Source organism: Schistocerca americana, chromosome 7 (genome assembly GCF_021461395.2).
Source record: "Schistocerca americana isolate TAMUIC-IGC-003095 chromosome 7, iqSchAmer2.1, whole genome shotgun sequence".
Taxonomy (NCBI): domain Eukaryota; kingdom Metazoa; phylum Arthropoda; class Insecta; order Orthoptera; family Acrididae; genus Schistocerca; species Schistocerca americana.
The window spans coordinates 484,752,789-484,780,374 of NC_060125.1; the positions used below are offsets into that span (position 1 = coordinate 484,752,789).

Genomic DNA, 27,586 nt, shown 5'->3' on the forward strand with positions numbered 1-27,586 from the left:
TACAAACATTTAAAACACAGTGATATTTTCAGATTTCTTTACATCTCAAGAAATAATACATAAATGCAGTCTAATCAAATTATCACAGATGGAGGAAACTGCAAACACTGTTTCCATTAATAAATACTCAATATAATTTTAAGAAAGTTGTATTTCTTGTGTACATAGCACAGTTGCAAAAACCACAGCTGTAACTATATCAGGCAAGACACACAGGCTCACAGGAGGGAACAAACACATTGTCAGCTCTCTTTCACTTGTATTCTGTTGATAACAGGATAATAAACTTATCATCATATTCTCTATTTCTGGAATAGCAAATGTATTTTGTTACCATAATGGATGCTTCAGAAGAATTCTCAAAGAATGAAAGATCTCCTGTGTCACAATTATGTTGTGTGTGGGGGGGCGGAGGGTGGGGTGGGGGGAGGAAGGTGGGGGGGGAGGGGGAGGTGAGGACGTAGAGGGAGAGGGGGAGGGAGGGGGTGAGAGAGAGAGAGAGAGAGAGAGAGAGAGAGAGAGAGAGAGAGAGAGAGAGAGAGAGAAAGAAAGAAAGAAAGAAAGAAAGAGAGAGAGAGAGAGAGAGGGGGGGGGGGGGGGGAGAGGGGGGCGAGTTAGGGTTAGGCAGGAGAAGAAAAGAGGGTTAGATACCTAACGATATTCTATATTTTCAGTATCTCGCTACAACTCAGAAAGCATAATACTTTCATGAAACTCAAACTGCTGACAATGAAATGTAACTTACTTCCTTTATATAGGAACACGGAAAAATACTGTGAAGTACTGTGATGCAGATATATCATGGATGGTGTATTTAACTGGATATTTGTTGAGTAAGTATACTCTTTCTTTCTTTCTGAGAACTGCTAATTTACACAGATAAACCAAAAATACTGTTCATCTGTCCCACACAGGACAAGCAGTCTTTTTGTTGTTCATTGTCAGAAAGCAAAAACAAAAGGAATAACCTACTTCATTATCCTGAAAAGATTGTAGATAAAATTTGTTAACAATTAAGATGGTGTGGACAGCAATAACTGACACAACACAATTAAATTGTCGCATAAAAACATCCAGAAGCTAAATCTGTGAGACAGAAGAGACATAAGGGAAACAAAAGTGTACACAGTTTTTTATAAATTTCAATAAATTGCACGACAGCTGATATTACTCACACACAACTGGTATGTTCTCCTGAACACAAACATCATATCCATGAATATTTCTCTGAACTCCATGGTTTATTCACAAGAATTTATAAACTGTGACACAGATATTGTCACTGAATAATATTTTATCCAACAGAAAGCATTATGGACGTATCCCAGTATATGCTGTACAGTGCTTTTAAAATATTGTGGAATATGCATAGAAATAGATGTAACAATATTCACTGTAATCATTACGACAACAAACGTAGGAACAAGCAACCATGATAAAATGAAGCTTAGGTGGAATAAATTCTATGATACTGTCAGAGCCAGGTTAAAAGAAACAGTGTACAATCATCATCAACAATTATAAATCAACACAGGAGAGAGAGTGCACATGTAGGTAGTGATCACTGTGTGCAGAAGGCTGCTATGCTGCCAATGTAAATAACACTGACAGGAAAAAATTTACTGTTGAGGCAATATGATTACATGATGTGAAAAAATTTTCTTTACAAGCAATATCACCAATTTCAGTGGAATGACTGAGTTCAGTAGATAGGATTGGAAGCATCACTTGAAAAATAAAGCCTTCCATTCAATTTGTGCTGTTGTTCACTAGAGGCGAGAGCAACACCCACCAGTATTGTCTCCAACAGTAGTTGTGCGGCCTTCCAGTGATGGTGCACCACTTCCATCATATCTTGGCAATTCCTTACTCTTTGCTTGCTGAAAGAAAAAACGAAATGTGAACAAAATATTCTGTTACATTTCCAATACTATCAAAGCTTTATTTTAATACCATAAAGAAAATTATAACATTACAAGGAAACAGGACGATCAGCCAACACTAAAATTCAGGAATCAAAATTCTAACTACTGCTAACAGATGCATGTGAAAATGCCAGCAGCAGGACTCCAAGTAAGCAGTTCCAATTGTGGAGCCAGTCCCGGTTACACTCGGTTTCAGCGAGTTACACTGAGTTCGGTGAGCAGCCAAGCCACAGTCATCGACCAGCCAGCATATCAACTACATATTTTTGTTTTTGGACATTGCGTATAAGTTATTTATTGACTCTCTTAGTTTCCACTAGAATCAGAAGTAACAATTTTGTGGACTTTGTGTTATTTACATTTCGACTCTTCACAAGTTGAACTGTAAAAACTGTGGCTTAAATAAAGTTTAGATTTTACTGACATTGGTAGTTACATAGCCACCTTGGATGAACTATCAGTTCAGAGCATACATTACAGCAGTTGATGACTGCTGCCACAATTAGGGGGGGGGGGGAGGCAGTGGTGAGACGGGATGAAGAAGAAAAAAAAAAAAAAAAAAAAAAGAAAGATAACAATAAATAAAATAGGTTAAGAAGTGGATGGTGCCGGGATGCAAAGATATGCTGGAGAACAAGCACTCATCCCCAGAGTTGAGAAGCTACTATTGGATAGGTGGATCAAAACAGCCTGTGGTGTAGAAAGCACTAAAAAGGAGAGGTCCCCAGGGTGGGATTGACTTTATGAAATCATCCATACAGCTGTGTATGTTGGTGTGGGGTTCCAGGCATCATATCCAACAGCCATTTGCCCTGATGGACCCTTGTTTGTGAATAACTAACAAAAAATAATTTTAGAATTTCAAGCAGTTGATGTTTTGTGGCATTACAATACCTGCTCTATTCACCACCACTGCCTACCACCATGGTATGAGGGTCTGAGGATGGAAAAGAACTGACCGAAACCGGTTACTATCAAAATAAATGTTTGTGCCTCGAGACGGTTTGTGTCCATTTTTTAAAGTACAATGTACTTGACTTCAACAACTGCTACAGAGCCTGTGCCATCTGGATTCTCTCCCAAAACCAATATTGTGGAATTGTGCAGGTAGGAGCTCTCCCTACAACACATCCTTCATTCCTGTAGTCCCCTCCTCCTCCCCTTGGCCTCAATCTCAGGTAGCCCTGTCCTCCACCTGCCATCCTCTTCCTTGCTTCCAGTTCACCACTACAAAAGCCTTCTATCTCACCAGTGCACCTGTGGAGTCTTTCCCCCTTCTCTGCTTCTCTCCTCTCTGCCTTACAGCATAGTGTCCCAGTGCTGCACCTAGCAGCCCACTACCTTGTCCCCATCACATCCCTGCATGCTGCCACAAGCCGCACTAGCATCTTCCCCACCCCTACCCTGCTGTCCCTCTCACTCCCCACCTCCTCTGTATCCTCGCTACTCGCCCCAGCCAACAATCAATGCTTCTCTCAGATGCTGTCTCAGTTGTGGATTAGTGTCCGGAGATGACAATGGCTCTGTATTGTGATTGTATGGATGTGTGTGAATTTGTTTTGTCTATGTCTGATGAAGGGTTTAGTCAAATAGTTGAATAATGTTCCAATAATGGAACAATCAGTACGCTGGGAAAGCTTTAAACATCACAGTTGAATAACATCTAGCACATTGTGCCTGTCTGCCTCTCCGTGCCTCCTCTACGTGGAGAGTAGCAATCCTTACCATATTGTCATTATTCCATTTCAGAATTTCAAATGTTTGACTCACTCTAAAAAATTGCTGTATATCTGCACTAAGTGCCTGACACTGTCAAAGTCCAATTGATAATTTGATATTTGTTGACTGCCATTTACAGTCTCATGAAGGTTGCAATAAGGTTGTAATTCTATCCCCTCAAGGATCCATTCTTCATATTTCATGTGAAATATATCTTTTGTCAGTAAGGGCGCAGTGAGCAACAGGTAGGACACAAACTGCACAAACAAATCCAGAGGGCAAGGTGACTGAAGAGATGGCACTTAATTAAAAAGTTGTATTGTGCTACATAGAAACTATTTCATACAAAATTGATCATATATGAACAAAAAGTAAGTCTAAATTATAACATATTTTCTTTTTATTGCTGTTGACTGGTTTTGATTATCATAACCATCATCTGACCAAAATTATCAACAGAAACTGGTGACCGTCAACAGAAAGAAAAGAAACTGCAATTTGGATTGTTAATTTTTATTCTTATATCATGTAGAAATTGCTGAAGTTCCAGAACATTGCCAAAATATCTCAAAATTGCTCAAGTTTTGTGCAACCACTAAGTGAACCATATGTCCTGAACTCCCTCCATCATCAGTGCCCTTTTAGGATGGTTGATGGACAATTTATCATTGGCAGATCGAGCAAAATTTTAACATGTGCTACAGTGTGGTGGCCTATAGCCTTCTGACATACATGGTTAGTAATCGTAACTAATTTGAATATATTAATTTTATGTATTAACATTGCAAGTGGGCGCAAGGCTGACATAGCCGCTGGAATCCAACCTGAGCCAATGAATTATCAGTCAGTGGGCTTGGAATCCCATATATTCTATGTGTAAATCTTTAGAAATCGTTTTACCTTTCCCTACGGCTCACTCAGGCGAAATATTCTACGAAAGCACTTTCATACTAAATTTCTCATTTACTCACTTTTTTTATCATCATCTAGTGCCTTTTGACTCTATTACTTCTACATATATAAACTGAAATGTTTAAATATATTTAAATTTTGTAATTAATAGTTCGACATTGTGAGGAATAATAACAAAAAAATAAGTTGGTAGTAGTTGGAACTGAACCCAAGCAGATGAACTGGCAGTAAGTGCATTTGAACACTCAGCCACAGCTCCATTAGGACAACCGCTCATCTAAGCTCCCTCATACTCTATGCTTGCACAATACTTTACACACAATTAAAAAAACATTGATCTGTTACTGCGAGCTATGTAACACTCATTGTGGTGGAAGGGATGATGTCATATCAGAGCATGCACAATTGAAAACAGACAGCTGCACCCCTTCTCTGAGTTGATCACAGGTTTCTAGCTATTGTGGAGAGAATACTACAAAATATGTGTTTCTCCATTTTATCTGCACACCAGCAAGCATTCAAAGATAAATTGTGGAATTTTAGTGTGATTTTCAGCTCGCATTCGAAGAGAAATGGGGTCATTTTAGAGCAATTTCCTACTTGCATTCAAAGAGAAATGGCGTAATTTTAGTGTAATATTTACAGTGTGCTGCAGCACATTAGCATAAAAAACCCAGCCATCACTGTTGATATCTGGAAACCTTGCAATTGTGGCTTGGTATATACCTGACAGGACTATTTACATGACACTGTATTGAGCATTAGGTATTGCATATTTTTACTACAGCCAGGCACATCTGCAATTGTCTTGAAAATGGTTATCTATTGTGTATATGGTTGTGAAGATTTGACCTCTATTTTTACATCTTGGTACAATAATTCAAGGGAATCTATTTGAGATTAATTGGGAACCATTCCGATCAATGACACTCATCTGCTGAGGTTACTCAGAGCTTGGTCTAAATCCTGCGCATCTAGCTCAATAGTATTTCATAGGGGCTAGGCAGGATTCAGAACATGTATTTGGTGTATTGTGGAACCACTCTTATGTATAATGTCTCAGAAGTGTTCCTAAAATCATTCTGGCAGATGTGATGCATTTTTTTGCTTATGGCAGATGATGTATGCAACAGGGGAACAAATGGATGCACTTGATCATACAACAGCTTCCTGTATCATTATTCGATGGGCAGAGATGATGACAGGCATTTCAGGGTCCCCTTTTGTCCCACTTAAATAATTCCTGCACAAGAATATCTCCATATGAATGGTCCCCTGTCGACAAGCAGGCAGTGCCTACTATTAGCATGTTGTGTCTACCATTATCTGCATTTTGGGCATATAATTCTGGCTTTCTTCCACATACACTAACCCTGTGCCCTGTGACAAGCAGAGATATACGTGTGGAGCAGTGGCTTCTAAACACCACAGCAAGTTGACAGCTCCGGATGGCACACCTACCTACCAGCTGTTGTCCGGCATTGAACTAACAAGTCATTTGCTGACTGTGGTCCATCTGCTTGCTCTTACCTCTGCTATAACTGACAACATATGTTATCAATATGTTCTTGCTCACTTTAACTGACTCCAGCTGTGACAGTTTTTCCTGAATCAAGGTACTCGCAGCACACTCACATGAAAAGATCAGAGCCTACATGACCTCGGAAGATAGTGTACCATACACTAGCACCCATGATCAAATGCACTGATCTCGTATGTCTTGCCCATCTTGTGGTTGAGTATTTCATTGATGGTCATTACAATCTCTGACATCATCCCAGTCATGTGAGACATTTAACTATTCGATTGGCCATGACAACAGGAGCACACATTACCTTTCTTTCTCTCTCTTTCCCTCCTCCTCTCTTCAATACAGTAGCTATCTCCAATTCAACTTAGTTACATTATTCCCCTATTCCAACACAGTTGCTATCTCTGATTCAAATGCATTTTTTTGCTTATGGCAGATGATGTATGCAACAGGGGAACAAATGGATGCACTTGATCATACAACAGCTTCCTGTATCATTCGATGGGCAGAGATGATGACAGGCATTTCAGGATCCCCTTTTGTCCCACTTAAATAATTCCTGCACAAGAATATCTCCATACGAATGGTCCCTCGTTGACAAGCAGGCAGTGCCTGCTATTAGCATGTTATGTCTACCATTATCTGCATTTTGGGCATATAATTCTGGCTTTCTTCCACATACACTAACCCTGTGCCCTGTGACAAGCACATATTTTGACCTGTTCACGCCTCTGGAGATTTTTCTCCATTGGGGATCTACAGAATACAATTAACATATGAAGGAATGAATGCAAAATACTTGGGCGGCAGTTGTGATCTTCAATAGCATGTGTTCCAAGAGCCATCATCAGCTACATTCACAAAACATGTAATTATGAAAGATTTTTTAAATTCAACAACAGATGCAATGTTTTAAATATCAGAGGACTGGCATTTTGAACACTATATTGAACACATGGCTCTTGCAATTATTCCAGCCATGAGCAGGGCACACCTGACTTGGTTCCTCATAGGTTAGAAAGCAAAAACACAAAATTTTCCCAAAATATGTTTTATGGACAGGTTCTGTGATCGTAAGGTAATGAAGTTAATCATGTTCAAAAGCAGCTATGCATCTGACAGACTTCAAGCTATTAATTTGTTTATGGCCAGCATTAATTATATGCACTTAGATCTTTTTGCTAGTAAATGTGAAGAATTAAGCATGACTTCTGAATCATGCTTATAACTTTTCTTTCCCATTACTTATTGATAGTGTCTCCACAGAGAAAATATGTAGTCTCAAGTTTTTTTTAAGTCCCCTCCCATGTAGTCAAATGTGTACAGATAGAAAATTGGCTTAGAATGACAGCAGAAGCAAACCGCATACAATCAAAATGAGAAACAGAGGTGTAACAAATTACATAGGTGATTACCGGCAAACTAAGGATGTTAACTATAATTTCCATAATTTCTTTTCAAATTTGTCTTTCTATCTCAGCCAATGAAGCCCAGTGACTTCACATAGCTGCATTTCCAGTGTACTGTCTTCTACTATCATGGCTATTACTTGAACATTTTGTTTGTGTGCCAAGGTATTTACTCACCTCTATGAGCTCTGCAGCAATTTCCATAAAAAGCCTTTCAACATTATCAGCCTCTTTGGCAGATGTTTCGAGGTAGTACATGTCGTGACACCGGGCAAATTCTTCTCCTACATGGGTTGGTATTTCCCTGTCTTCACGGTCAGTTTTATTTCCTGCAATAATGTTCATAAGCAACATATTTCAGATACTGTACTGAATGTGCAATGAAATATATTGTGGAACATAAAAGCTTGAGAGAATGGCAACAATGTTTAGGGCACACACTAACACAGCAACAAGCAGCCCTGCTTGTGTTAATCAGATAACAAAGTATATGGCTTCATGAGTAACACATTTAGGGAAAAGCAGTAAAGGTAAAAGCACTTACTGTTCAACATATAGTTCTGTAAAGGACACTAACTGAAAAATTCTGTTCTTTTGTAAGATTTACAAGTTAGAAAGAGAATGTTCAATAAGTGAAAAATTGTAAAACGACAACCACAAAAAGGTGGTGGGTTGGTCTCTGATTAAAAGATGATGAACTGGCACTAGTAATTTGTGCAGGAATTCTGACAGCGTACAAAACCTTAACATCTTTTCAACAATAGTCTCATTGTGACATATGATCAGTGGAAGGTGGTTGCCTGGTCACACCGCTGCCCTTCATCAGAGTACTAAGGGCAATCAATTAAAATATGATTTACTGAAACTGGTAAACCATAAGAGTGACATCAGTGGTGCCTCCTGCTGTGAGGTCTAACTCTGAGTCAGGGGGCTCTGCCATTCTTAACTGCTTTAATGTAACATATTTCTATATTTATAACTGGAAGGATGTCTTCAATGGCAGAATTATTAACTTTGTTTGCCACAACTCATATTGGACGTCATGCCACTACTTCTCCTAGAGACACAAGGTTTCTTCATAACAACAAGGTAGTAAACTGAAAGAGACAGTAAAGTTAGGATACTGTTTTTGTAGCAGGCACCCACTGCTGCTAGCTAGCTCATTTCCATGGATTCCCAGCAGAATGATATATCCTTCCCTTGATTTAACAGCAAATGAAGTAACATTCTGTGTGGTTTATTCCATTTTATTTGCTGCATATATTCTTTTGGTCACACCTGATTCATACCAGCACATGTAGGATCTTACACGAGTTCTGTATCAAAGACTAAGAGAGAACTACTAAGCAACCAACATTTTTCACTTGTCTAGACTCCAGTGGTATCAATAGCTGTAAAGTTTTGGTACTCGTCCCAAAATGTATAAAAGCCAGGACAGTAACTTGCTACAATTCCGTGATAGGACATTCAGGTTTCTCATGGATCATAGAAAGATCTCTCGCTTTTCTGCAATTTTGATAAGCTTGTTCAGTTGACAATAAAACAATAATGTCGAACTGCCAAGACTGAGGCATTAATTGAATGTTTTATGTATGTCGCCAAATGAAGAACTTCCAACAAGTGGTTAAGGTGGTTCTCTAACCTTGCAGAAACGGTTGGGTATGGTACTTTCTCAGAAGGCTCCTATTGTTATTCTAATAGCCCCATGGTGGACTTTAGGTAGTATTGTTGTGCAGAGCCATACAAACTGTAGCCACAGTCCAACTACAGCCAACCCAAGGTTCTACAGAATAATGATAAGGAGAATCCAGTTGGCTCCCAGGAGCAGCTGTTAAGGCACTACAATATTTTTAGAATTCTTGTAATGAGATCCTTCATGTTTTTCTTATAAAAATGAGGCCAAAATTTTATTTATTTCTTAAAATTAAGTATGGTGGCTGCCAGTCTCAATATAATTTGATTAAAAACATGATATACACATGTGCCACAATATGACCAATGACATTATGTCTTCAACTGATACACATTTAGAGTTAACACACACTCATTCACCCAGATAAAACTTGGTTTCCAACCATAATTCTAATCTTCTGAACGTTGTATGCAGTTATAGAGCTGCAATCGAGGAATACAAGATGAGCAAAAAAGTGAGAAATTATTCGCATACCAAGAGCATCATACAAGTTCCTGGCTGTAGACACTAAACTATCAATTGCTGTTGCAAAAAGGAAACACTTAAGACATTCCTTTGAGTAGTACCAATCTCCTGGATATTTTGGTTTAAGAAAGTATTACTGACTCTAACCTAAAAATATTTTTAAAGGGAAGATTACAGTGTACTGAAAAGACACTCACTCACGCAGTAGCTATAAAATTTGGTACTGGCAGGTAGTGTCACAACCTTTCAAATGTAAAAAAATTCTCTTAAGGGTTGCTTTCACAAGAACAGCATCTTATATTGATACTTCTTGGAGCATATCATTATCATGTATACAGTGGTACCTTCAGAAAACACAGTGAAGGTGGCTAGAAGCTTTCTAGACTCAAAGTTCCATACCGACCAACCATTAATTATTTGTTCTAATGTCTTTCTCATATTGCTGGGAGGTGCTACATGGTGATTACTTGGATTATTGACTTTTTCCCTGGTTCCTTGGGGGGATTCATTATCACTTTATTCCAGGAATAAGGATACAGTTCCTCAGAACCAAATTCTGCTAAGAGTAGTAGTCCTTGAACACATGATTTAGGGGTTGAAACATGTCATACTCTCCTTTGTACAGCCTCGGGGGTGTATTTGAAATAACAAATTAGGTACACCCTAGCTTACATATACTGAAGACATAATTGTACTCTTTAGTGTTGTTGCATCTTCAGTTCAGCTGCCCTCTGTCTACTAATCTCCCCCCCCCCCCCCCCCCCCCCGCCCCGTACTGGAATGTGCAGTCTGCATTGCTACTGATTATTATCTAGTGGATGGGTTTTCCTATTATGTGGCATAAGATTTCAGGTGTGGTGATCAGCCTTCCACTACCTCTTACGGGCAAATCTCCCTTTCCTCGTCATTGAATCCTGTACTCCATTGCACTCCATCTGCTGACAATCTCACAGCATTTAAAAATAAATAAAACATAAAAAACTATACTGACAAGATTTAATTCAGTCAGTTCACCATTTTACACCATTTGCAACAATGAGAAGAAGGGAGATTTTGACCATAAGAGATAGTGGAAGACTAATCACCACACCTGAAATCTTAGACCATACAATGGCAAAACACATCCACTAAATAGTACTCATCAGCAATGCAGACTGCACATTCCAACACAGGTGGGAATTAGTAGATAGAGTGCAGCTGAACTGGACATCACTGAAGAGTACAATTATACCTGTAGTACATATAAGCTAGACTGTACCTTATTTTGTTGTTGGAAATTCTGCACCAAGGCTATATGAAGCACATGACATGTTTCAACCCCTAAATCTTATCTCCACGGACTACTTCTCAGTTTTTAAGAGAATTTAGTTCTGAGGAATTATAGCCTGATTCATGGAGGAAAATGATAATCAACACCCTCCTGAAACCAGGGAAAAAGTCACAAATCCAAGAATCACAATGTAGCACTTCCTATTATACAAATCTACAGTTTTATTCTAATCTTGATGAAAATTTGAATATTTTACCTTCAAGTTAACTGGAAGATCACTGACTATGTAAGATTTTGTAATATAACTTGAAACATTTATTTATGTAAAATATAATGGAGAAAGGAAATCTCTAAAAGTTCTTGGACGATTTACTTCAAATTTCTACACAATCCCCTCTTGGGTGGACACAGGTTATATACTTTTTAATGTACACAATACACTAATATATCTATAATATATATAAAGGAGAAACACTGTTACCAGACATATTCAAAAGTACTTGACAAATTTAATTAAAATTTCTTGGCTGATTTGCTTCACATACATTCAGATGAAACAATGAAGAAAATTGATGAAAAATCAAATGCCTAACAATCAGAATATATTGTGGCAAACTGCCTGTAATTCCTATCGTGAGCATAAATTATAGTGGAGATTGGAGATTGTACCATGAGACATCATTTGATCGCAGAATGAGCAAAAACTTGAAAACTTGACAGAAACGTTACTGAAAACTCTTATTTATTGATTACTTGCCACTGTTAAATACGATATATACCCTAGAAGGTATTTTAGTCCATGTTACACAGTTATTTTTATTATCAAAATCCTAAATGCCACACAACAGATCGAACAGAACTTGAGATTTCTCGAACTGTGACATAAACTGTTCAAACAGTTCAAGTCATGTGCAAACACAGCCTTGCTTGAACAATATAATACAAATTCTACAAAAACAAAATGAGATACTTATCACAAAATGTAACAACAGCTGGCACAACTAATCATCTTTTCATACAACACATTTTTAGAGTCAAAATACTTCCTGCAGAAAATCAGTTTTATTGAAGCGAAACGAATATGTATTTTACAGTTAGATTTTAAGTGCATTATACAGGGTGATTCAAAAAGAATACCACAACTTTAAAAATGTGTATTTAATGAAAGAAACATAATATAACCTTCTGTTATACATCATTACAAAGAGTATATAAAAAGGTTTTTTTTTTTCACTCAAAAACAAGTTCAGAGATGTTCAATATAGCCCCCTCCAGACACACGAGCAATATCAACCCGATACTCCAACTCGTTCCACACTCTCTGTAGCATATCAGGCGTAACAGTTTGGATAGCTGCTGTTATTTCTCGTTTCAAATCATCAATGGTGGCTGGGAGAGGTGGCCGAAACACCATATCCTTAACATACCCCCATAAGAAAAAATCGCAGGGGGTAAGATCAGGGCTTCTTGAAGGCCAGTGATGAAGTGCTCTGTCACGGGCTGCCTGGCGGCCGATCCATCGCCTCGGGTAGTTGACGTTCAGGTAGTTACGGACAGATAAGTGCCAATGTGGTGGCGCTCCATCCTACTGAAATATGAATTGTTGTGCTTCTTGTTCGAGCTGAGGGAACAGCCAATTCTCTAACATCTCCAGATACTGTAGTCCAGTTACAGTAGCACCTTCGAAGAAAAAGGGACCAAAAACTTTATTGGCTGAAATGGAGAACAAATGTACAACTAAATGAAACTTTATAGCTCCCTTAATTCGCTGACAGATAGTGCTTAGCTCTGCCTTTTGTCGTTGCAGAGTTTTAAATTCCTAAAGTTGTGGTATTCTTTTTGAATCACCCTGTATATTACTGATGTATTACTTTAATTGGTAATTTAAAAAAGAATCAAAGCATAATGTATGTTGTAATTGTTATTGCCAAACTTTTGGATTGAAGTTGGTGTATATTTCCAAATATCAGAGCCAGAAGCCCAGAGCCTGATTCTTATGAATGCCATAGGTGAAGATGTATTGATTTGTCACATTCTGTTGACAACCAGTGATTCAAATAAGCAGTTCCAATGTGGCATACATTGACTATGAGTATAAATAAGGCACAGGGCCAGTCACTTTGTGTGGCAGATATTAAATATACCAGACAATGCTGGGAACTGCAGCTAGTCAGTCAGCTGTTGATAAATTCTGTAGAATTTCTGAAAGTTATTCAATAGTGCACTAAATCACCAGTTAACAATAATGTTAAACAAAAAGGGATCATTCCCCTATTCTCATCTTTCAATATGGTCCTTTGATAACTTTAACCAATAATTTCCCACCAGCAACACTTCATGTCATTTGAATGGTACTGGTACATTACAAAATAGGTGAGGCAGACTACATGTCCAAAGATTCATGGTTCAGCTTTCAGATAATCACATAATTTTTCTCTGTCACTTGTTTCTCATGTCGCAATGATTTTTATATGTGAAAAATGTCTAGTTGCACTTTGGTTAGTAGTCAACATCAATCTGACTTGGCATGTCAGTTCAATGGTTGGTGTACTGCAAGGACTACCTTATCTAGTAGAACCATATCTATTAAGGCCCTGTGATATTTAAACCATTCTTCAAGGTGCAGACTTAAAAAAAAAAAAAAAAAAAAAAAAAATCACAAAGAGAGGAGGTAGAGGTGGTTGCTGATGTATAGGTAGCAGATCAGCTTGTCTGATGTAAGAGTTAAAGCAATAGATGGTACACATTGCCGTAACACATATTTCTTTTAGTTTTATTTAAATGGCAGTCTGAGGAAAACATTGTGACATATAAAACAAGTGATGGAGAAAAATTATATGATTATCTGAAAGCTGAACCATGAATCTTTGGACATGTAGTCTGCTTCTGATTCACTGGGCAATGCCTATTTCCTAATATACCAGTACCATTCAAATGACATGACGTGTTGCTGGTGGGAAATATTAGTTAAAGTGATCAAAGGACAGCATCTTGCCACTTGTTGTTGGGAACATTATTGAAATATGAGAATAGGGGAGTGATCCCTTTCTGTTTAACTTTAATGTTAGCTGATGATTTGGTGCACTGCTGAATAAATTTCAGAAATCCTGTGAATTTATCAACAGGTGAGTCCCTCTTGACATGAGACTTGACTGCAGTACTGGAATTAGGCGTGCTGAAGGTGCCATTTTGTCTCTTTGTAGTTTTATACAGGAAGTCATGGGTGATGGGAACTATGTTCTAATATATAAATTGGCAAACACTTCATCATTATGGGCTGTTCGTGACTGCTTAGGCTAGAATCAAATCTCTAACAAGACACTGATTTTATTCACAATTGCTTAGTTTTCAATTTGAGTCCAATGTATCTTGGAAACTACAGGTAGGAATATCAACAATTTAGAAAGAAGTAGATTGCTACTTACCGTAAAGAAGACATGTTAAGTTGCAGAAAGGCACAATGAAAATACACTTACACACAGCTTTTGGCCACTGCCTTCATCAGCAAAAGAGAAACACATACCAATCATTGCACACAAGCATGAACTCCTTATGCACACACGAATGCCAACTCTGACAGCTCGGGCCTGAATGCAACTATCGTGTGGGTTAGAAGCAGCAATCTGGAGGGGTTGGGGGGACGAGAGAGCTGTCTGGAGGAGTGTGCAGGGACTAGAAAGCTAACAGGTGCAGTGTTAGGAGTTTGTGGGGCAGAGAGGTAGGGAAAAAAAAGGAGTAAAAAAGGAGACGAGCAGGGAGGAAAGCTGGTGGGTGCATTGGCAGAGAGTGGTAAACAAAGAGGTTGGGAGATGAGAATGGGGAGGAGAACAGAGAAGGTGGAAACTGTTGGGTGGATGGTGTGGGGATAGTATATTACTGTAGGTTGAGGCCAGGATAATTCTGGGAGCGGAGAATGTGTTGTGATGATAACTCACATCTCTGTAGTTCAGAAAAGCCAGTGGTGGAGGGGAGGATTCAGATGGCTCAGGTTGTGAAGCAGCCACTAAAATCAAGCATGTTATGTTCAGCTGCATGTTGCGCCACAGGGTGGTCTACCTTACTCTTGTCATAGTTCGAATGGCATCCTGGTGCACAGCTGGTTGGTAGTCATACCAAAATAAAAAGTTGTGCAATGATTGCAGCAGGGCTGGTAAATGACATGGCTGCTTCCGCGGGTGGCCCAGCCCCTGATTGGGTAGGATAAACCTGTGACAGGAATGGAATAGGAAGTGCTGGGTGGGTGGATTGGATAGTTCTTGGACCTGGGTCTTCCACAGAGATATGGTTTTTCTGGCAAGGGGCTGGGATTGGGAATGGCATATGTGGACAATGATGTTGTGGAGGTTGGGTGGGTGGTGCAACAGTACTTTAGGAGGGGTGGGAAGGATCTTGGGTAGCATGTCCCTCATTTCAGGGCATGATGATAGGTAATCAAAGCTCTGGCAAAGTATGTGGTTCAGCTGTTCCAGTACAGGTACTGGGTGATGAAGGGGGCAACCCTTTTGTGGCTAAGTCTTGACATTGGTGGAAGGATACAGGGTGTGAGGGGAAATTGAATGGGTAATCTATTTGCAAACTAGGCATGCTGGGTTGAAGATGACCAGATGAAGTCGATGAATTCAAAAAATTACATAAGTAATGTAAAATTATGTCCGAAAAATTTCGCAAAAATATACCCAAATACATGTGAAAATTCACGAAAAGGATAAAATGAGTGCAAAAGGGGGAAATATCATGAAATCTGGGGAAGAATAGGTTGACATAGGATGGTGCCACTAATTCCACCTCATCCAGCCACATCTGCCATCCCTCTTCTTCACACTTATCCACCCTCAGACCTGCTACCTGCAGTAATATCTGATAAGTCTGAGGGTGAATAAGTGTGAAGAAGAGGGGCGGCAGATGTGGCTGGATAAGGTGGAATTAGTGGCATCATCCTATGCCAACCTATTCATGGGCCACCTAGAGGAATCCTTCCTAAAAGCCCAGAATCCTAAGCTCCTCACCTGGTTCAGATTCACTGATGACAGCTTTGCTATCTGGATTGAAGGTGGGGACACCCTATTCACATTCCTCCAGAACCTCAACAACATCTCCCACATTTGATTCATCTAGTCCTACTCAACCCAACAAGCCACCTTCCTGGATGTTGACCTCCACCTCAAAGATGGCTATATTAGTACCTCTGTCCATATCAAACCTACTAACCAGTCCGCCCCGGTAGCTGAGTCGTCAGCGTGACAGACTGTCAATCCTAAGGGCCCGGGTTCGATTCCCGGCTGGGTCGGAAATTTTCTCCGCTCAGGGACTGGGTGTTGTGTTGTCCTAATCATCATCATTTCATCCCCATCGACATGCAGGTCGCCGAAGTGGCGTCAAATCGAAAGACCTGCACCAGGCGAACGGTCTACCTGACGGGAGGCCGTAGCCACACGACATTTCCATACCAGCAATACCTCCACTTCGACAGCTGCCACCCGTTCCATACGAAGAAGTCCCTTCCATACAGCCTAGCCACCCATAGTCATCGTATCTGCTGTAACGACAAGCCCCTCTCGAAATATACCGAAGGTCTCACTGAAGCCTTCACTGACCATAATTATCCTCCCAACCCTGTACAAAATCATGTATCCTGTGCCATATCTCTCCAGTCTCCCACCAAAGTCCCACTGTCCGGCCACTCAGGAGCATCCCCCTCATAACTCAGTACCACCCAGGACTGAAGCAACTGAATTACATTCTCCGCCAAGGTTTTGATTACCTCTTTTTGTGCCATGAAATTAGAAATGTCCTGCCTGCTATCCTTCTCACCCCTGCCACAGTGGTATTCCTTTGTCCACCTACACAGTAAATTTGTCCATTCTTACACAACCCCTGCTCCCAATCCCTTACCTCATGGCTCGTACCCCTGTAATAGACCTAAATGCAAGACCTGTCCCATACATCCTCCCACCACTGCCTACTCCAGTCTGGTCGCTAACATCACCTATCCCATCAAAGGCAGGGCTACCTGTGAAACCAATCATGTGATCTACAAGCTAATCTGCAACCACTGTGCTGCATTCTATGTAGGCATAACAACCAACATGCTATCTGTCCACATGAATGGCCACTGACAAACTGTGGCCAAGAAACAGGTGGACCACCCTGTTGCTGAACATGCTGCCTAACATGATATCCTTCATTTCAATGATTGCTTCACAGCCTGTGCCATATGGATACTTCCCACTAACACCAGCTTTTCTGAATTGTGCAGATGGGAACTGTCCCTGCAATGTATGCTACGTTCCTGTAACTCTCCTGGCCTCTCCTCACCCATTCAGCCCCTTCCCTGTTCCCATTCCAGCACTACACAGCCATCATTTCACCATCACACCCAGTATTTTTATTTCTCTCCTTTTCTGGTACTCCCCACCTCTCCTGTGCAGTCCGTCTAACCTGCAGCACTTCACTGTCCACTAGCCCCACCATACTACCCCTCTCCTCCACCACCCCAGCTTCCTCTTACCCCCACCCAGTCGCCACTCCATCATGCACTTGTGCTGCTGCTCACAGTGTGGTTTCAGTTGCCTGAGACTGCAGTCGTATGTGCGAGTTATGTTTGCGTGAGTGAGTGTGAGTGTGTGTGTGTGTGTGTGTGTGTGTGTGTGTGTGTGTGTGTGTGTGTGAGATCTATTGTTGACAAAGGCCTTGATGGCCAAAAGCTTTGATTGTGAGAGTCTTTTTGTTGTGCCTATCTGTGATTCACCATCTCCACTATATGGTGAGTAGCAACATTCCTTTTCATAATATTGGTACATAATTTAATATATTTCTAATTATGATACACTTCCTCCAAATGATGTTTCATACCAAACAATGTAGTTATTGTACAGTAATTGTCAAGCATTTCAATAGCATGTTTGAATAAACAAAAATGGTAGATGTTTACTCTGTCTGGACTTGTTCTGATAATCTGCATTGAATCAAGCCATAAATTTCTATCTACCCTTACCTGAATATCTCAGCTGAAATGGTTTTCCTTTGAATTTCTAAATGCTTCATATTTCCTAAATTTTGTTGTTCCTGTCAGTTACAAAAGGAAAATTCGAGAAAATAAACTTTTTCATTTCATTTGAACTTAATAAGACTTATTGGGCAGTTTGATGGTGTCATACAAGGGAACCAAAGCAACTTAAACTATTCTAAAAACTTGGACTCTACTCAACAAGCAATATGTCAGACTAAAATAAGTAAATTTTGCAGTTTTTTTTAAGTTGATGTTCGCATTTTGACAATTCGTTTCTGATGTATTATGGTCATATTTAATTTTTATGTAATATTTGGATTGAGACGGAAGCAATGTTTGATGTACAATTGTTTTCCCTGTAAACTTCTTTATTACCCTGCACTTTAATGGCCTGCCAGTTAAAATGGTCACATCTAGAGGTCTGTGCAGTATTAACTACTTTACGAACAACAGCTTGTGCCAATGCGGATACTCACATTAATAATTATATTGTGGTTAAAAAGTACAGGTCAGTGTCAGTATTATAATTTTTGTCTATTCTCATTAAATGTGACAGATTATTATTATCATCATTATTACTGTTGTTCTGTCACTATTACTATTACCCAACTGGGATGGGGTGCCTCTATTGATTATTATTATTATTATTATTATTATTATTATTGTTGTTGTTTTGTCACTATTATTATTACCCAACTGGGATAGCGTGCCTCTATAATGGTTTGAATGCACAGTGCTGTAGTGATTTGAGAATTTCAGTGTAAATTCTAGAACCACTCGGCCTTCTACCATACTGAACACACGATATTCTAGAAACGAGTGTGGGATGGTAAAATCCTACCTACTGCATGTCACATGCTTGTGTGTGCAGGCTTAAAATCAGCAACAAATTTAGAGACTTCCTAGTGTGGGAAAGTATCCGACAAATGTTAATATCCCATTATAACCCGTCATCAAATCCACGTGAATGGGTAATGAAGGAAATTGGGAAATCATGTCTTATATACTGCCACGAAAAACGTACTTTGTGGGAAATGAAAATTAAGGACTTTGAACTTATCCTAAATGAATTACCCCATTTATCAACTGGGTTGACACCTTTAGATGTTATAAGCAAACATTTTGTAGGAGAACCTTTAATTAAGTATTTTAATTGGCATGAACAACATAATGTCAATTATGAAGTAAATCAGGAAATAATTTCTAAAAATTTGATTGAAAAGGCGCAACAAAGAAGAAGTAAGCATAATGAAAAGGCTGTGGAATCTCAGTACCAAGCCGATGACCTGGTTCTCATAAAACAACATCTTGGTAGCTCGACTCTAAAGAAAGAGACTCATAAGTTTTTTCAAAAATACGAGGGACCATACCGGGTACAAACGGTGGTCCATCCTAAGACGTTCTTTTTAGTAGATCCACAACTGGATTAGAAAAGGGTAAATACAATGTAAGGGTGTAAAATTGTATATCCCACAGGGATGTTAACATTCCTGAGTTAATGGGCGGAGTGACGACCGTTGGATCCTTAGTTGTTTTCGGTGTTTCTTCCAAAATAGTTTTCCTGCACCATATTCCCTTAAAATCTAAAACTATCCTATAATCTTAAGGCTTTTTTTTTTAAAAAAAAAACGAATATGACCATAAAATAGAGGAGGAAAAAAAGTGATGTCTAGACAAAATAAATTGAATAGACTATTATTTTTGTGGAAGATATAATATGATGTGACTAATTGAACAATTGTTGTACCGAAGTGTATAGCTCTTCTATTTTGTATAGAGTATTTTATACCTTTTATGAGATGTGATATAGATGGGAGGGTTTGTAGAAATTTTGAAAGGGGTGGGTATGGTAGCTAAAAGTTTGATTTACAAGAACAGATAAATCATGACTAACACAAAACACACATCACACCTTTCAAAAAACCCTCACAAACAAGTGTACCTGGAACTCAAAGGGTAAAGGTGGGACAAGTCCATTCTGTAGGAGACAATTTAACACCAAACCTCATCTGGTGTCTCACTCAAGTACCTGAGAGGTAGGGATCCTAGGGAAGGGGGGATGGGGTGGTGGAGAGGGTTTCCTGTCTTTGGGGCTATCTTCTTTCTCTTCTTTGATCCTAGCAAGCACTTTTTTTCCTTTCTTACTTCTCATCTTGAGGACCTGTCTATCTTTTCCTTCTTTCCATATTCATAAACTTCTATCGCTAAAGTACTTCCTTATTTCCGTGGTTACCAATAACCTACATCTTATTTTTAGATAAGATGGCTGAAGAAACAGACTACATGAACACACATCCACATATCCACAAATAAACGCTTCTACACAAACATTAAATTACATAAGACAAAGCCTGTCCCGATGTGAGAACCACCAGGTGTTGTAGGAGAAAAGGTGTGTACACAGGGAATTATGCGCACATATATAGGGAGTTATGACGGTTCATATCAAATATACATAAGAAGAGGTGCTCTTACATAATAAACAACTATAACGCAGTAATGAGTAATGGATGAAATTGAGAGAGGCATGAGCAAATAAAGAAAATGAAAGTAGGGGTAGAATTAGTCAGGCTGATCACTAAGCAACATCAGTGAAATAAAAACTCTGATGAATTGAAGGATAGTGGGACATAAGCAGTATACATAGACATAATGTCCATTGAAAGTATAGAAGTTGATAAGTAGAGGAGGACTCTAGGGAGTGAATGTATATTAAAGAATAAATGCGAAGTTTAAAATAGGTTTATAGCTTTACCAGAAGATACTTAATTATGGTATACATAGAAATGTATATTAGGGTAATGAACTGTGAAGCCTACTCAGAAAGAATAAGGGGGGTGTACCTGGCATTCACTAAGCATAAAGGGCAGACGTACCTATGTGGAGAAAGGATGATCTGTGGCCTAAAAAATAGAAATGTTTTGTAATAGGCGTACCTGCCAGAATGGAAAGGGGAAGTGCTCTCATAAGGTCAACCCACAAGCAGGGAATAGGTGCTGATCCTAGGAGAAGGGGACAGTATTGTGACAAAAGTCATAAATTTTACAGGAATTATTTTGGAAAGTGTAAATTCTATGAATGATTAGCATTATTATGTTTTGTGGAAGTAAATGAGAGTCAAAAGAACACTTTCACTTCTCCCCGAGTTCCTCCAAGCTACAAATAATGAAAATAGTACATACTAGGAAAAAAGTAGTACAAGAATAGAAAAAAGATTACTCATGTGGCCTAAACACCTGAAGTTTGCAATTATAAAAGAGTCTTTACAATTACTAAATATCAGTAAAGCTGACTAAAACAACGAATAAATGCTCATGTCTTAATAACAAACTAAAATAAGAAAAGAGTAGAGAAAAAAGTAAGTGAAAGATTGTGCAAGAAAGGACAGAGAATTGTTACTCAAAGGGAAGATATGTCTCTAAACATATGTAAGAAATGTATACTGTTAAGATATGAAATGTTATTATGAGTGATATTATGTGAAAAATGATTATATATAAAATATCGCATTTTGGTCAAGATATGAAATGTTATAATGAGTGATATTATATGAATAATGATTATGTATAAAATATCATGTGTTTGGTCTGAGGAGGGGGGGATATGTAGTGATTTGATAATTTCTGTGTAAATTCTAGAACCACTCAGCCTTCTACCATCTCGAACACACGATATTCTAGATGTGAGTGCGGGATTGTAAAATCCTACCTACTACACGTCACATTTGTGTGTGCAGGTTTAAAATCAGTCGCGGGAAGAAAGTAGATGCGGCAGTCGAACGGCACTGACAAGTACCTGTCAGGCACTCCATAGATGTGTTAATGAGTATGTATGGAAGAACCATGGAATCTATAGGCAGCTTTGTGCTTATTGTGTCACTCACTATTGTTATGTGAAACAAGAACAGTTAAAAAAGTTCTCATATAGAGACTCTTGACTCAACCTTGCTAGAGGCAACACATTTTTTCGATCTCCTTTTCTGAAAGCCATGGTGTCTAAGCAGACTTTCTTTCAAATGTAAATCCATTTGTTTCTAACGTTGTGCGCCCTAAAACACTAATGATCATCATCATCATTGTTTCTAACATATGACTATATGAGAGACTTACTTGAAAGTAAGAATTTTTATTGTGCTTGAAAGTCAAATACATCGTTGATTGACAAAACGTAAAGTTTGTATGGCTACTTATTACCCTTGTAAAAATAGGCTTCAAAGTTCCTGTAGCTAGCATTATTCAATGGAGAAGTCAAGAGAGTTTCCAGCAGCTGGCTATCCAGTAAAGAAGAGTGTCTGCAAACCCCAAGTAAGCCATCTTGTAAAGAAGTGGAATGTGGTTTGGGGAAATTAAATCAGTATAACCCAGACCCACACCCACACTTTAAGTCGTCAAAACGTTAGAGTGCCCTGTAGAGGATAGGTGAGTGACGGACACCCAAGATGTTGACATGCCCTTCTTATTGGTTCTCTGCAACTTTTACATGTGATCCTGCTTTCACCATACCAGCAGTTGCCTTACATCTGAGCCAATCTTGTTTCATTTGCAATAACAGAGGTCATTAATGCAATTACCGAAAACTGCCACAATGTGACATGAAGGCTGTCCTAGGACCTCCATCCTTAGGAACCACTGCTTCATAGTCCGACCCCTGTGTGTGAACCTTATAGAACACAAAATCAAGGAATTTATCGCAGTTTCTCTTAAATACATAAACACATACACAATGCAATGCCTTAATACAATGATAAGTGTAGCATGTGTAATATTGTGGTGGATTAATGTACATTTGATAAACCAACTAGATGAGTAACGTTTAAAACTACGCAAGATGTGATGGGAATTTATAACATGAATTCAAAGTACTGCAGAAAATTTCAAAAAATCTGTTTCATTAATTATGACAAAATTTTGTTAACTTACAGAATGTATCAGGAATAAGATAGGCTATGTTATTTTAAAATATGGTAACGATGGGCAACTACGTTCTTCGTCAACAGAATGTTAATTACGATGTTTGAATTTGGCAGACAAAAATTCATGCCACGCACAAGCGTACTGTCAGAATTCCAATATAATGCACAGGTTAAAGTGGTTGCAAAAATGTTAAATCTGCAGGTGATGATAAAAAACTTCCAGATAAGAATGCATGTACAGGACATGCAGATACCTATCTCATTTCTCTTATCTGTCCAGATTTTTAGCCATGTCCATTTGTCAACAGTCTCAGTCTTGTGTATTGAAGTTCTTGTACTAAATTTGAGCACCACCACCAATGCAATGTGCTCTTCAACCCAAAGTCCTGAATTCAGCCTGTTTTTGTACAAACACACTGATAGCACAATTTCACATATAAGGTCATCACTGCCTATCTCAGTACTGACTGGTGTTGGGTCTGTGACAATGGTTCAATTTAACCTACTTGTGCCAGATGTCAGCTTTGACCTATGATGGCATGGCATGGCATGTGGTGTCATCACATGTGCATGAGGTAGGGATGAAACAGAACACTAGTAATAATTATTTTGTTTCCTATTATATAATTTTATTGCTATGTGAGTAGTGGCAAGCGACTGATGTTAGCATACCGTAGGTGTAGGTTAGGTTGAAAGGTGACAGTTTGGTTATGAGTTATGAAAGCAACAGAATGAGAATAAGAGATCTTAACTGTGTTGAAGTACTGATATTTAATGTAGACAGAGGTCTAGTACTGGTTAAAAGGCAACACTTTGGTTGTGAGTTGGTGACACCAATGAATGTGATGGTCATAAAAAAAAAAAGGTAGAATTCTGGTCACAGTCTGAATTTTACACATACTAGATTTTGAAGAGTGATTTATGTATGCCACTTTGATGCTGCTGTAGGTCGAAGCATACAAGTGGTCATACTAAACAGGTTTCTAAGGCCAATACTTGCATCCTTAATGATTTTAGATTAAGCTGTGGTTTGAGGTACATTTCTTTGCTTAAGAGATGGTAGACAGAGAATGCTGGAGAAATATGAACAAAGTATTTTTCCAGTGTGCTTAGCTGTGCTGTGAAATGGTATTCTATGATTAATTGATTGGAAATGACATTTTGTGTGTAGCCTATATGTAAATGTCCCTAAATAATTTTTCCATGCCATTTCACTGTACTAAACAATAAATCCAACAGGCTTTGGGCCCAACACTGAATTAAAGTGAAATAATAAATTTCATGGTGATGTGTTTTTTGGGCAAAAGTGTGCAGAAGTGTGTGTAACGTTGTACTGTGTTTATGGTGAATAAAAGTGACTGTTGATATGAGTACAACACAGACAGTGCAAATAGGGCAGTTTGTAGGTTGTGAGAATTATGCAACTTTCAAATTTGCTGAGTGCCAAAACATGGATGAATATATTAATAAAATAATTTCAATCTCAAATCATCTGAGGAATATTGGCTTTGAAATTGCATAAGAATGGATTGGCACTTTATTGTTAGCTGGACTACCAGAGAAATATTCACCTTTGATTATGAGTCTGGAAAGTTTGGGAATACTCATTACAGTGGACAGCTTGAGGGTAAAGAGTCCATAGGACGTAAAAAATGAACCAGATTCTTATGATTGCTAGATAGAAACAATGTCAGCTTTATACTCTAAATAGAACAAGAACTAGTCAATGAAATGTTCCAGATGCTAGAAGATTGGACTTTTTCATCACAGTATAATGAAAGATTGAGTATCAATGAAAAGAAGCATGTTAATTTTAGTAGACCTGAGAGGAAAACTATTAAAGGTAAGGCACTTTCTGTTCTTTATTCTTTTATTGGAACAAGTGAGGAGAATCATGCAGAATAGTTTCTAGATTCAGGGGCATCTGTGCATATTATTAAAGCTCCATCAGTTTTGTATGATGTTCACTCAATGATTGACACTGGAATTTCCACAGTTGATGTGTCTAAGTTAAAATGCGAACTTCCAGGAATGGAGAAAAACAAATTGTTACTGCTCGTGACATACATTAAGAACTAATTTGCTGTTGGTAAGCAAAATAGTAACGAAAAGGAGCAAGGTTATCTTTGAGATAGAGGGAGCTAAAATAATTGACTCTTGTGGCGATATTGTAGCTACTGCAACTAAGGTAAAATGTATTTACAAATTAAATACAGTTCAAGATATTGCTGTAACTGGAAATCACCCTGCTTATGCTGCAAAAGTTTTCTTGTCTCATCGGAGACTTGGACATTTGAACAGACAAAATTTGGCCTTATTGAAAGATATGGGGAAATACGGAAGCGTCCGATCCCACCTGTCTCCTTTGACCCATGACGTCACAAATATGCCGGAAACAAAAACAAACACTTTCCACAAGAAGCCTAATGACACTAACGGGACAAGCGCGGGAAATGGGGTGTTTTGGGTGGGGGGCAAACTAAATATAAACAAATTTAGACGCCTTGCGTAGCTACAACGTGTAAGTGAAGACAGCCATGCATGAATACCACCCACCTCCCCAGGGGTGGTAACCCCTGCAACCCATAGAAGATAAAGATGCTTCAGCAGCTGATTAGTGTTTTTTGTCTTTTTAAAAAAAAAATCTCACGGGATAGAAAGAACAGATCAGAAAGATAAATATAATAAACTAAAACAGAAATTCGAGGAAACAGATAATTAAAATAAGTAATAAGTGTTTTTAAATTAAAAAAAAAAAAATCTCACGAGATAGAACGAACAGATTAGAAAAGTAAATAAAATAAGATAAAACAGAACTGGAGACAGCCACACTCAAACCAAACTCCGCGCCGTCATGACGTCACACACGACAACAACACCCTTACGTCACGGGTCAAAGCCGACGCGTGGGATCGGACGCTTCTGTCGACCCAGATATGGCACTGGGATGGAAAGAATAATGTACAATGGGAGATGAGTTTTTTCAGGGAAGCAGGCGAGACTGCCATTTAAACCAAGTCAAAGCAGATCTGCGGAAGTTTTGCAACTCATTCCCACAGGTCTCTGTGGACCTATGGAGAATACATACTTATGAGGAAGCTACTATTTCCTGACATTTGTGGATGATTTTTCTAGATACATTCATGTTTACTTTGTTAGTACCAAGGGTCAAGCGAGTGATATATCTGCTATTTATTGCAAAATGGTCGAAAGACAAATGGGGAAGAAAATTAAAATTTTTAGATCAGACAATGGATCAGAATATGCAAATAGAAAACTTAAGAAACAGTTGAATGAAATGGGTACTAGGCATTAGACTACCATTCGCTATAGTCCCTACAAGAATTGAGTAGCAGAATGTGCCAACAGAACCATTATAGAGAAGGCAAGATGTATGCTAAGCGATATGCTGAGCTACCTATGTGCTTTTTGACAGAGGCCATGTCAACTGTGGTCTATTTAATTAACAGATCACCTACCACAGCTGTGAAAAAACATGATTGCCTTATGAAGTATGGGCTGGGAAGTGTTCATGTGTTAATAAAAATAAATTATTATTTCTTGTCCCTAAACAATTTTTCCACTTCATTTTGCTGTGCTAAACAAAGAATTCAACAGAGATAAGTAGAAAATGTTGTTCATATTCGTTTCGAGGCTTACTTGTTTTTGTACTTCCTTGACACAGCTACTCTTTTCATCCAGATGCAGTTTGACAATACTAAGGTGCCTCTATACCATGCTGTATAAGCAAATAAGTTCCTTGACACACATTTTCAAAATACAACACAGATGTTTTGTCCACCAAACTTCACGCATAAGGGGCAGACATTGAAACTATCACATGAATAATAATAATAATCTGTTGGCTGGACCTTTTCTCTTAATGTGATCTAGTGACTTACCTACTAGCACCCTTAAGACTTTACTGCTTGCGTACTCCTCGATTTCACGCAACCAGTCTGGAAGGCAATCAAATGTTGGTTGACAGCTTATATCATAGACCAGTATAAGGGCATGAGCTGAACGGTAATAGCTCTGTGTTATAGAACGGAATCTTTCCTGACCAGCTGTATCCCAAATCTGGAGCTAAAAGAGAAAGGTACATTACGTAGATTTAGAAACACTTATTCTGCCTTACTGTTGAACCAAGATCCTTTCTCAAAACGTACCTTAACCTTCTCATTATCCACTTCCACTGTTTTAATCATAAAATCGACTCCTATTGTAGCGCCTTGGCCAGGTGGAAACAAACCCTGAAACGTCAACACCAAAATATACAACATGAAAACTACTACATGACGTGTATTGCCAGTGCATCATATGAAATACCTGTGTAAAGCGTCTAACGAGGCAAGTTTTCCCAACGCCCGCGTTTCCAACGAGGACAACTTTGAACAAAAACTTGTAATCCTCCATTTAAATTCAATAAGGCAATTTAGAACTTGGTAATCCATCAAATCCATGTAGAACAACTCACACCTGCGAATTATTAACCGTATACAATTAATGAGGCTACGCAAAGCATCAATAGTTCAACGTTTTGCAACTGGTAGCCGAATTTAAAGCTACTTTAACGTTCTTCAATGCATATCATTTGCAAATTATAACTCATATAAGGTAAATTAAGAATGATACAGTGATATTTACAATTTCTCATGTCGTCATAAGCAGAAAACATATCCCGGGGCGTCCTCTGGGAACAAGTTTGGAAACTACTAGTTTCCATTGGCGTAACATCTTA

General features: G+C 38.6%; 1 protein-coding gene across 1 annotated transcript; it reads right to left on the reverse strand.

The window, feature by feature from the left end:
• Window positions 1-1,220: 1,220 nt before the first annotated feature.
• Window positions 1,221-27,569, reverse strand: LOC124622020 (ras-related protein Rab-30). The gene is made up of 6 exons (XM_047147574.1): window positions 27,493-27,569; window positions 27,175-27,324; window positions 27,015-27,098; window positions 26,748-26,931; window positions 7,674-7,825; window positions 1,221-1,880 (listed from the first exon to the last, which is right to left on the reverse strand). Exons 2-6 carry the CDS (start codon window positions 27,259-27,261, stop codon window positions 1,770-1,772), a joined length of 618 nt encoding a protein of 205 aa, XP_047003530.1. The 5' UTR covers window positions 27,262-27,324; window positions 27,493-27,569; the 3' UTR covers window positions 1,221-1,769.
• Window positions 27,570-27,586: the final 17 nt, after the last annotated feature.

Excerpts from the sequence above, each read along its gene's own strand:
- LOC124622020 (XM_047147574.1), bottom strand. The coding sequence starts at position 27,261 with ATGGAGGATTACAAGTTTTTGTTCAAAGTTGTCCTCGTTGGAAACGCG. Across the intron at positions 27,099-27,174 it reads TCGTTAGACGCTTTACACAG|GGTTTGTTTCCACCTGGCCA; the intron begins GTATTTCATATG and ends TTGACGTTTCAG. Across the intron at positions 1,881-7,673 it reads TTGCTGCAGAGCTCATAGAG|CAAGCAAAGAGTAAGGAATT; the intron begins GTGAGTAAATAC and ends TTTTTCTTTCAG.